The 12,630-nt window shown below is 33.1% G+C and overlaps 2 protein-coding genes across 2 annotated transcripts; both read right to left on the bottom strand.

Annotated features, from left to right (window-relative positions):
* Positions 1-384: 384 nt before the first annotated feature.
* Positions 385-1,120, bottom strand: LOC105772221 (RING-H2 finger protein ATL66). Its single transcript, XM_012593543.2, has one exon. The coding sequence runs from the start codon at positions 1,041-1,043 to the stop codon at positions 555-557; it is 489 nt and encodes a 162-aa protein (XP_012448997.1). The 5' UTR covers positions 1,044-1,120; the 3' UTR covers positions 385-554.
* Positions 1,121-9,101: 7,981 nt separating this feature from the next.
* On the bottom strand, positions 9,102-12,630 carry LOC105772091 (uncharacterized). Its single transcript, XM_012593429.2, has 2 exons — positions 12,207-12,630; positions 9,102-9,286 (listed from the first exon to the last, which is right to left on the bottom strand). Exons 1-2 carry the CDS (start codon positions 12,628-12,630, stop codon positions 9,102-9,104), a joined length of 609 nt encoding a protein of 202 aa, XP_012448883.2.

The following is a 12,630-nucleotide window of genomic DNA, read 5'->3' as shown; positions in this document are numbered from 1 at the left end:
TATATTGGTCCTTTTAGCATTGATTGCAATAAAGGGAATAAAAACTGGAATTTTGTTTCCCCAATCACAACAGCCCACGTTCAAAGGGCCACAAGGCAACAAATGACCTAACTTTCTCCATCGTTGAAAAACAGAAACGTTAAAATCTAGTTCAAGTCCTTCTACTCTTTGTTCAGTTTGAATTTAGTCTCTTTATTTTTCAAATTTAAGAAACAATTTCAATTATTAATATCATGTGTTTTTATATATTAAGAGAGTATTTTTTTTTTCAAAATATTACACTAATGAATTTAATAGAAGAATTTTATCGGTGTTAACAAATAGACCTAAAAATAGAGAAACTAACTTTCAAGTATATAAAAAGTACAGGTACTTGAAGCATAATTTAGCCAAAAAACAATTATTCATTGAACAATTTCACCGAGCACATGGTAGCATTACATTCATGGCAACCCCACAATATAAGACAAAATCAAAAGCAGAGAAAAACCCATAAAAGGAATCTACTCAAATCCACCATCGTTTACAATTTTTTTTTGTGTGTGCGTGTGTGTTTACTGAGTCACAATGACTGGAATCTGACGAAGCCGATCTGATTCAACTTGAAGAGAATTTCTACACAGTGGACAACTCGACTCAGCACTGAGCCACCTATCAACACACTCGGAATGATAAGAATGGTGACACGAAGGCAAAACCTTAACTTTCTCACCATCTTCAAACAGTCCAAGGCATATACAGCACTCGCTCCCAAGCGCCGCCCTCCCCCTCGTCACCATAGTTATCGGCAACGCATTGATGGTATTGGGGTCGAGCCCTCGAGGCTGAGGAGGAGGCTGTGGGGGTACGTGAGAGGTCGGGGATAGGTCGTGTCGATGAGAACTGCATAGCCATCGAGTGTAAAAGAAGATGAGAGCGAAAATAAGGACGATGGCAAAGAGGACGACAGTGAAGAAGAGAGTTCGGCCGTGGATTTGGAAGTCATGGTCTTCGAGATCTGCGTAGTGCCAGTGGAAAGGCTGAGAGTCTCGGGCAGACGCCATTTTGGAGAAAGGGAAGGTGTCGAGGCTTTTATAACAGTGGAAGTTGAGGCATCTTTGGCAGTTAATGTGGACGGTTGGGAAGTAAAGATGAGGAGATCTTTGTCCTAAAATTCATATAATGTGACAAAATATTAAAGTTTATCTTAATTTTTTAAAGGATATATTATAATAATTAAAAATTTTATCACATGCATATACGTATAAAACTACAAATTTAGAATAAAAATGTGTGTTTAAAAATAATATAAAATAAATAAATGTATGGTTTGAAACTACTTAATAATAACACGTGAAATATATACGATGTTAAAATGAAAAAATTAACTTAAATTGTTTATCACGGTGTTGTCATCAATCTTGAGTTCGTGTCAAGATAACTTGTGACACCAACTCACTCTTGGGGACCGGCTCGTATAAACAACGAATAAGAAAAGTAGAGAATAACGAACACAAATATTTTACGTAGAAAACTCCTTCGAAGAGGATAAAAACCACAGGCAAAGGAGATATCAGCTTTTCACTAAATAAGTAAATAAACCGAAGTATAAGATGGATAAAATAAACCTAAATGTATAACTTATACATTATCCAAAACCCCTAATACAAAGTTCAAAATCTCAAATAGCAAGCCGATAAACAAAGCCCTAAAGCCTCATGAGATACTAGCAAAAGGAGTATAAAATACTCTCCATAATTACCACGAAACTCTTGCCAAAACTCTTATGCGACTACATCTTGTCACTATCAAAGAAAAGCTCTCGCTAATTGATACATCAAAACGGGGATACAATGACCCCTTAGAATAATTAGAGTCCAACTAGGAAAAGATAACAAGGTTTAACTGAGAGAAGAATACGAGACACACCCTACAAATACATTATTAATAAAATTCCATCACATGTAATTCAGTCAGGAGCTTAAATAATAGTATAAATGTACAATCAATGGAGGTAATAAAATATGTATAAAAATATTAAAATAAAGTTTTAGTTGCATGGTAAATTAAATGTTTTATTAATGTAATTGAGAAGCATTCAAATCCCACAATATGCATATTTTTATTGATTTTTCAAACAAAAAATTTAAAGTACTCTCAAATAATATAAATTATTGTAATTACGGAAAGCCATTTTCATAATTTTTAACCAAATTAATACTCGGTTGACTCGTAACACTAACTCAACTATAAACTTAAATAACAATATAGATAAAAATATATTAAATTGAGTTGAATCATTTTGGATAGCTTTAAATTTAAGTAATTAAAGTTTCATATTGGAATTTAGATTATTTAAGTTTAAAATTATTAAAATTTAAAATCAAATCAACTAAAACTCAAGTTATTTTTCTATTTCATCTTTTAATTTTAGATTTAGATAATTTATTAGGAAGGATTAAATTATTTTAAAAAACTCTATCCTTTATACATGATTAAGTGATATTTTAATGAATAATTATTAAATACAATTTTTAATTCTAATTTTTTTCTAAATATGCTTTATGTAATAAATTTTAAAAGATTATATCTAACAATTAAACCTCGATATGTATAACTTTATGTCTTATTATTAACTCAAAATCTCTTTTATTTGTAAAAAACCCTTCTAAAAATAATTTTAATTGAATCTAACGGTCTTATATTCACATGACTTTTTGAGATTTTTATATAAGAAAATTAAATCTCAACTTTTGCAGTTCTCAATGTTTTTTTTGTACAGAAAAAGTATATTAAATTATGCCAAATTGATATATGCATACCCTAATGGATATTGAAAAACAATATTGGTGTGTTTATTCGTCGAAGGATATACTGAGAAACAGCCAATGGACTGTGAAGGATTAGATTGGAAGTGGGAAAAAAAGAGTGTAGAAGTAATTAGGAAAATTGAAGGGCCAATTTTTGATTACGTGCAAAAGTATTATTGGACAGTTGATCAATGGATAATTTAATTTCCATGTTTTAAAGAAACCGTTCATGGAATGAAGGGCCAATTTTTGGTTTTCAAGTTTTGTGAAAAGTCGGATTAGTCTCTTCCCAAGGGACAGAAAAAAGTGAGTCGTTGTTGTTTTTAAACCCTAACTAATATTAAATCTTTGGTTAAGTTGAAGTTGTTGAGACTACTGACATGGGAATGTCTTTAGGGTTTGATTGTAATTACGAGTGTAATCGAGCTCAATCAAATTTGCATTTATTAAAGTTTGAGTTTGATCAAATATCTATTTTAAGTTTAAATATAAATTAAATTTTGATTTCGGGTTTTGTATGAAAAAACGTAAAATATTGAGAGATATATGAAATAAGAAAAATATTTAGCAAAATAGATAGGGAGTGGATTATTTAGAAAATGGTTGTCGATTTCCATATATTTTTTGTAAAAATAATATCATGAATAATCCTCATATTTTCATAACAAATTTTAATTACTTTCGATTATTTCAATTGTCTTTTTTCTAGTTTTATAACCTATATCTTTATCTTTTTAAAAGATAAAATTGAATTTTTATAATTTTAGAGAGTTAAAGTGTAATTTTACCTTTACTAATTTATTTTTTTTAAATTTAAGAGCCTAAATAGTAATTTTTTTTTATTTTAGGGGGCTGGGGCGCCTGCCAACCCCCTAGATTCACCTGCCAACCACCTAGATTCGCCTTTGGTTTCAATACAATATTAATATGTTCAAATCAAAACTTCAGTGAAAACATTGATTATTTAAACTTAATTTTCAAATTTTGATAAAATTATAAGACACCATTTATGATATTATTTATTTATTTTAATTTAGCATAACCTCCAAACTTGTTTCAATGTTTTGGACTTAAAAATAGAATAATATCACAAATGATCCCTCGTAATTTTAATAAAATTTCAAAATCAATTATTGTAAAAGAAGAAATTAATAAAAGCAATTCCATATTGACTTGTAGTTCTCACAAAATTCTTTGCTCGAAACTTCTTAACATTGTACTGAAACTGGGAAAAAAGCAATTGAAAGTAACTAAAATTTATTATCATAAAAATTTGATAAAATATGGGGGACTAGTCGTAATATTTTTCCATTTTAGTTTTGAGCAGGAAAAAGTTATACGGAAGCCAAGTTCCAACTTCAACTGCTAAGTAATTCACTCCCCATTTATTTTGCTAAATATTTTTCTTCTTTCATATATATTAAAAAAAATCCAGATATTAGCCCAGTCTTGTGTGGGTCGTAACTAATTGTAACGTGGAGGTCTCGTAAAAAGGAAAAAAAAATTCTATTTAATTTTTTAAAATTTTAAATAAATAAAGATAAAATTATACTTTAGTCTCCCTAAAAATGATAAAAATTTGATTTAATCTTTTAAAAATTATAAAAATATAAACTATTCAAATAGTGAAATTATATTTTTATTATTATGAAAATTACAATTTATCCATCCCTGAATATGAATATGATCTTGTGTACATAAATGGCTTCGTTGATTTCATTTGGGAGCCAAATGGACTTTAGTTAGTGATTTCAACAATACTGATATTTTAGGGATTACTGCTTTTTGTCAATGCTCGAATAATTGCAAGCTAGTCGAAATACATGACAAAACTAGATTAAGGCCCCCAAATTTTTTTTTTGGAAAATTTGGTTTTTTGCTTAAAATTTTTAAAATGTTTTAATTAGGCCCCCTGGATTGGCTTACTTTAGTAAGTTCTACCCTAGTAGTCATTGCTTTTATATACCTTCTCTCATGTGTCAAGGCACCCCAGCAATTATAGACATGATTGAAGCGGAGGAGACATTGGATCATTTTTTCACTTGTGTTCACTCGTCAAGGCTTAAAAAGGATTAAAAGTGAAATTGAACCATTTAATAAGGGGTCCAAAGCTCCTTTGCCCCAATCTAAAACAGGTTCAAATAATTATACTATGTACGATTGAATATCATATGTATATATTCGAGTTCACAAAAAAATATGGAATATTCATTATCCATTATCCATTATCCATTATCCATTATCCATTATCCAAGCTTGACTTGCAAGTCTATTTCATTACTTAAAAATATTAAAATACTTTTATTGTATGCATCCATTATAATATATTAATTTTTTTATAAATTTAATTTTATGATTAATATTATAAATAAATTTAAATTATTTTCTATATCTTTTATAATTATTTAAATGATATATATTACATTTACACTTTGTTGAAAAGACTAATTTAATTATGATTAAAATAAATATATCTTTAATCAATTTTTATAATTTATAAAAAATCTAATTTAGACACTTTTTCTAATCTAATTTATTTGATGCAAAATAGTAAACTTGTTTTTAATTAATAATATTAAAATATTGACAATGTTAAATTATCTTATTAAAAAATTCTAGAATTATGATTTTTAATTATTTTTTAGAAAAATAAGTTAAATAGATTTTATCTTTAAAACAATTGTAAAACATTTATAAATCAGATTTAAATTTTATACAATTTTAATAATAAAAGTATTTTTAAACCAGTTTAAATTATTTTGTTCAATTTCAATATTATCATATAAGTAAAATTCATTAAAAAATATATATCAAATCAAATTATTGTAATGAAATTAAAAAATTGACAAAGTATAAAACAATATTTATTAGAAAAGAGGTTTAGATTTCTAGTTCTTTTGTTTGCTAGGGTTTCATAGCACACCATTTTCTTCGTTTTTTCGTTTTCACAACATCAAGTCGGCACACGTTAGGGTTAGTCAGGATTTGCAAAATGTGGATGCTTATCTACAAAAAAGCTTACCACGGATGGAGGCGGACACCGCTAATATGAGTTTGGAGGATAAAGAAGAAGAGTCGATTCCCTGTGAAAGAGAGCCGAATAATGATGATGAATATCGTCGATTTTGTTTAGTGGGGAGAGCTCTTACGGATTGCGTAATTCACTTTCTGCCTCTTAAAAGAAATATGACGGACTTATGGCATCCGTTAGGAGGAGTTATAATCACATATTTAGGGGGGAAATTATATTTATTTCGATTCTTCTATGAAGTGGATATTAAAAGAGTATTGGATAGAATGTCGTGGACTTTTAACAGGCATCTGTTAATTTTCCACCGATTGAGTATCGGAGAATATCCAAAGCAGATCCCATTGTTTTATTCTTATTTTTGGATCCAAGTTCACAATCTACCATATGGAGTAATACCGGAAGGCTTAGCAAGAAAATTGGGGGAGTTTGTTGGACAATTTATACAATACGATGTTGCTTTGATTTCACTAGGAGAACAAAGATATATGAGATTTAGGGTGAAAATTGATGTAAGGCTAGCTTTGAAGAGAAAGAAAAAGCTAACGCTGACAAAAGGACAAGAGGGCTACGCGTAACTCCCATTATTTTATTTTCTTTGTGGAAAATTGGGTTATTGAGAGGGTTTTTGCCCGGTATGAAAGATAATTGAAATTCAAGAGGTTATATTTGTTTGGAACCTTTCATTAAGAGCACCATCTAGAAACGAGCTGCTTGTCAGAAGTATATGGCTAATTGAGGAATTGCCAAGCGGAATCAAGAAGGGTAATAGCTATGTTGGAATGGAATTATATGGACGAGGAAGAAGAAGAATAGATGGTGAGGATTTTTCTCAAAGAGAATGGTCTGTGGGACAAATGGAGGCCATAATGAAGGATACACCAGTCAAATATGGTGAAGGCAAAATACGATAAAGAATAAAGAATTACCATTTGTATGAGGGAAATGGCTCGAGTGCTTTGAGTCAATTTAAAGAGAGATCAGTAGCCGCTAATCAACATGCTGACCCGGCACAATGAAAATCCTAAGTTGGAACATTCATGGATTGGGGTATCCACAAGCGGTTAATCGCCTCCAAAATAAGGTGAGGCATGTACAACCCTAAATTTTGTTTCTAATAGAAACAAAGTTAAGAGGCAAAAGAATGGAAAAAGTTCAAGGGAGATGTAGATTTACCAATGGAATAGACGTAGGTGCGTAAGGTTCCAAAGGTAGATTATCAATTGGATGGAAAAGAGAACATGAGGTACAGTTGCGAAGTTATTCAACCAGTCATATTGATGTGGTTGTCATGGTAAAAAGTGGAGCGCTAATATAGAGATTAACAGGTTTTTGTGGTGCTTCAGAAGAACATAATAGAAGGGAATCTTGGAACCTCTTACGAAGGTTAGGGAATTGTCGAGATATGTCATGGATGGTTTTAGGAGATTTTAATGAAATCATGTATTCATTTGAGAAAAAGGGTGGTAAACTAAAGAGTGAGAGAAACATGGCCAGATTTCATGAGGTTTTGGAAAAATGTAACCTTAATATTTAGGGTTTACAGGGAGGTGGTTCACATGGGAAAGGTAGATTGTTAGAAAATAATGTTTGTTGACACCATTTTTTTGGGTGAAAAAAAAGGGGTCGACTTGGGTTTTGAAAAAAAAGAAACGGGAGTCGCCACCAATCCCTTTTTTTTATGATGTGTGATTGGATCACCTCGAAAAGGGGTTGTTTTTAATAAACGGTTTGATTTTATTAAAACAACAAGTTTGGTCCACGAAATTCAGAAAATGGGTTCGGGAGTCGGTTACGCACGAGGAAGGATTAGCACCCTCGATACGCCCAAAATTGGTACCTAGTTGATTACTTAATGTCTTAATGTCGAAGAGTGAAAACTTTGAAGAATTTAAAATACGACCCTTGTGTTAAAACGTTGAAAATTTTAGGGAAAAGAGGCATATTGCACGTTATTCGAGAAAGAGAATCGTATCCATTAAGCTAGGATACAATGTCTCGAATTCCCGATACGCGAATGAAAAGTGCTTAAAAAAGGATCACGACCAGTAAGTTAGGACGCGATAGTTTTTAATTCCCAATATTGTTAAAACTTGAGTTTGAAAAGATTCGTGTAATAAAGTTTAAAAGAATATTCAATTGTTTAAATCAAATGAAGAAATCGCAACCCAATACATTAGGGCACAATTTTTCAAAATATTAAACATTGAATATTGTATTTATTTCGAAAAATCCTCGTCTCGAGAAAACAACATGTCACATCCAATGCGTTAGGACACAACATATTGAATTCTCGATAACGAGCTTTTTATCATTTTAAAAAAGAGTAATCTCGATTATTTAAATTCAACGAAGAAAGTCGGAACCCAATACGTTAGGGCTCGATTCTCTCGAAGATCCAAAATACCGAATATTACTTATTTTTTAAAATTTTTCGTTTTTTGATAAATTCGAGTAAAAAATAGAAGCAAAATAATGATAATGATGACAATGTAAATGAGATAATACAAGCACAACTAAAATGAGCAACAAGTAAAATACGTAATAAACAAATCAAAGATACATGAAATAATAAATGAACAAAAAAACTAAAGCATTCCATAAAAATGATAAACACTTCAATAAATGAATAAATAAATATCAAATATAACAATGATAACAATACGAATTATAAAAATGAAATATTTATGTATGTGCATCTATATATTTAAATTATAAATTATGTGAAGGTATATACATATATATATACATAAAAAACAAATGTGCATATCTATGTATATATATATGTATATAAATTATAAAGCATAAAAAACATAAGTATATACATATATGTAAAAACGTATGTTAATGTATGTAACAAAATATGAAAAATGGTATAAATGAATAAATAAAATGCAATAATAATAATAATAATAATAATAATAATAATAAAATGACAGGATTAAACTGAAAACAAAACAAAATACCAGGGGAGAAATCAAAATAAAATAAGGCCAAAGATCGATTTGCGATACGCACAGAAGAAGGGGGATCGATTGAGCAATTTTCCCCAACCTTATGCGCAGTGCTCCACACTGGACTAAATCGAAACGCATAAAAAGCAAATGGCCAAATTTAAAATTTTGAATGGGACCAGATCGCGTCATATTGCATAAACGGAGGGACCGGATGTGCAAATAGTCCCTCCGAGCCAGAACGCGCGGATCTTAGCCCCGTTCGGGCCGGGTTTTTGGGTCTTATAAAAATAAAAGAAAGAAAGAAAAAAAACTAAATCATTCATCATTTTAAAAAAACGGAGACACCCTCTGGTTCTCTCTCCCTGCCTCAGCCTTTGAACCCAGGCCACCGTCTCCGCCTCCATGGCCAGTGGCCGGAGTTACGCGAGAACGGCCCCTTTTGCTCAACTTCGACGACGACGAATACGGGCTCCGACGCCGGCCTCTGAAGTAAACAGGTATTCCTCCTTTCCCTTTTTGTTTTGTTTAAAAAAATGTAGAAAAGAGAGCAGAAAAAAGAAGAAAATAACTAAGAAAAACGTAAGAACAGAGAAGAAAATAGACTAAGTTCAACCTTTAAATTTTTTGATCTGTTCTTTTTTTTTGCCTTCCAAACGTTGTAAAAAAATGTACAGAGATATTGTTTGGCTTTTATAGCCAATTTACATTGTATTTTTTGGTTGTATTCTATTGCCTTGCACTATCTGTTGCGTGCTCCGGCTTTTTTCTGTCATTTTACAGGTGTTGATGAAGCTAGGCATGGTGGGTGGCGATGGGACAGGGCGGACGGCAGAGGGATGGGTGCGGCGCTAGGTTTGGCTAGGGTTTCATTTTTCTGAAACCCTAATTGGATTTTGGGGGGGAATTGGGCTCCGAACTTGGGCCTCGGGTTTGGGTTGTAATTGGGCTTGTGGGTTATTGGGTAGGTTAGTTGGGCTTGGTTTTCCTGGGTTAAGTCTGTTAGGGGCTGAATTTGGGTCGTTGGGCTATTCGGGTTTTGTATTGTAATTGGGCCCGAATTTTTTTTTAAAATTGGGCTTGTACAGCTGCCCATCTTTGCTCGTTGTCATATAACGATAACAGAGTAAAGACTAAGAAAGACCAATTTTTACCCGATCCCGTTGAGGAAATAAGATTCGCCGTTGCGGCTTCAATCTTTTAGCTGCAATGTCGGGAAAACAAGGTTCGCCCTTGTAGCTTCAATCTGTTTGACTGCAATGTTGGGGAAGCGAGATTCGCCATCGTAGCTTCAATCTGTTCCACTACACCGCAAGGAAATGAGATTCGCCGTTGTGGCTTCGATCTATTGCAATGGGGAAGTGAGACTCGCCGTTGTAACTTCAATCTGTTCCACTGCAATGCCAGAAGGTAAGATTCGCCGTTGTGGCTTCGATCTTTTAAATTGCAATGTTGGGGAAGTGAGATTCGCTGTTGTAGCTTCAATCTGTTCTACTGCAATGTTGGGGAAGCGAGATTCGCCATCGTAGCTTCAATCTGTTCCACTACACCGCAAGGAAATGAGATTCGCCGTTGTGGCTTCGATCTATTGCAATGGGGAAGTGAGACTCGCCGTTGTAGCTTCAATCTGTTCCACTGCAATGCCAGAAGGTAAGATTCATCGTTATGGCTTCGATCTTTTAAATTGCAATGTCGGGGAAGTGAGATTCGCCATTGTAGCTTCAATCTGTTCCGCTACATTGCTTGGAAGTAAGATTTGCCGTTGTGGCCTCAATCTTTTAAATTGCAATCTATGGTTACTTCGATCTGCTTTTGTCAACTCAGGAAAACAAGACCTGCCATCTTCATTGATCTGTTCTCTAGGGAACATGACCTATATGAACCTATTTATGCCTAGTGATCATGATCGAAATGAATCAAAATTTCCTAACTAGATGTGTATGAATGATGTTTGCATGAATGCAAAATGTCATGAGAATGATCCATTAATGTTTGAGTTATCATTGCCCATTGTTTTATCACTAGCGTATTACGACGTCTTCTTGCTTGGTTGGCATATCCAAAGAAACACCTAATTAGATTGCCCCTACTGTAAACCTCCAAGTTCAATCCACTGGATGCAAAATTTAAACCATGTAAACCTCTAAGTTCAATCCACTGGATGCAAAATTTGAACCATCTTTCTCCCACTGTAACCCCAGGATAGAAAGACTTGGCCTTTTTTCGATCTTCTCCTATCGCAATTCAAGAATACAGAATATGAAGCTCTTTGGTCCTTTACCGCATTCCCAAGGTGTCATACCAAATGCTCATGCACAATTGCAAAATTTTCTTCTCTGAGAAAACCTTTTTTATTGCTTGGTGAACATCGCTTGTTTGTTCATTGAAGCTTTGTCACAACATCTTGTCATTTTGTTCAATCCTTGTTTGGACAACAAAGTTTGAAAGTGTAGTCCTGATTTAGGCTTTTTCCTTTTAGATACTTAAAATTTGGCATGTTCTAAATAACAGTCCTGTTTCAGGTTCCCTCATTATTTAGAAGTTTCTAGAGTAATATGGAAAACTCCTTTTGCTTGAACATTCAGTCTATTAATTGTTATTTCAAATGTTTGAAAAAGATTATCGTAATGGACAAACAAAATGTTATTGGGAACAAATCTCGAAATGAATAAGTTAATCAAGATAGCAAATTTTGCTAAGATAAAATAAGAAAAGACGATGGACAAGATGGAACTTTATTAAGAGCAAAGCTTGAGATGAATACATTAATCAAGACAACAAATTTTGGTCAAGATTCAAAATGAATAAAATGACGACAGGTGCTCAAGACATTGTAGCACGAGTTCCCTGCATAAGCTTTCTGAAAACCATTCTGAACTTGATATGTGTTTAGGGAATCTACAGGGTTTTGTCGATACCCCAAGATGTCGTCTACCCTTTCCTTGTTGATTCAGGTATATCGAGACCATCACATGCCCCAGATCTTGATCAAAATTTGAGCTGCTCCGATCACTTCATGTCTTCTCAAAATTTGAGCCGCCTTTTCAGGTTTTCAACTCAAATCCCCTTTGGTCTCAAGGCGCCCTTTACGGGTTTTTGCCTTGGCCTCTCCTCTTTTCTTTCTTTCTTTCTTTTTTTTTGAATGCCCTTTACGGGTTTTCACTTTGGTTCCCCTCCTTCAAGTGAAGTATTTCTTGACTGAATCCGAGTTCACAGGATTTGGCAAGTTTTTACCATCCATCTCGCTTAAGATCAAAGCTCCTCCAGAAAATGCCTTCTTTACAACATAAGGACCTTCCCAATTTGGCATCCATTTTCCTCTAAAATCTTTTTGTAGAGGAAGAATCTTTTTCAGCACTAGGTCCCCCTCGTGAAATTCTCTGGGACGAACTTTTTGGTTATAGGCTCGCATCATTCGTTTTTGATACATCTGACCGTGACGAATAGCTTTTAACCTCTTTTCTTCTACCAAGTTTAGCTGGTCATATCGAGATTGAATCCATTCAGCCTCATCCAACTTTAGTTCAGCTAATACTCGGAGAGAAGGAATTTCAACTTCTATGGGTAAAACTGCTTCCATCCCATAGACTAGAGAAAATGGTGTTGCCCCAGTAGAGGTCCTAACAGAAGTACGATATGCTAGGAGGGCGAAAGGTAATTTCTCGTGCCAGTCCTTATAGGTTTCAGTCATTTTCCCTACAATTTTCTTGATGTTTTTGTTAGCTACTTCCACGACACAATTCATTTTTGGACGGTACGGTGATAAATTGTGGTGTCTGATCTTGAACTGACTACAAACTTCCGCTATTAAGTTGTTGTTCAAGTTCAACACATTATCAGATATGATCCTTTTAGGCAT

This window comes from Gossypium raimondii, chromosome 6 (assembly GCF_025698545.1).
Source record: "Gossypium raimondii isolate GPD5lz chromosome 6, ASM2569854v1, whole genome shotgun sequence".
Lineage (NCBI taxonomy): Eukaryota > Viridiplantae > Streptophyta > Magnoliopsida > Malvales > Malvaceae > Gossypium > Gossypium raimondii.
This window is presented reverse-complemented; position numbering and strand designations above follow the sequence as displayed.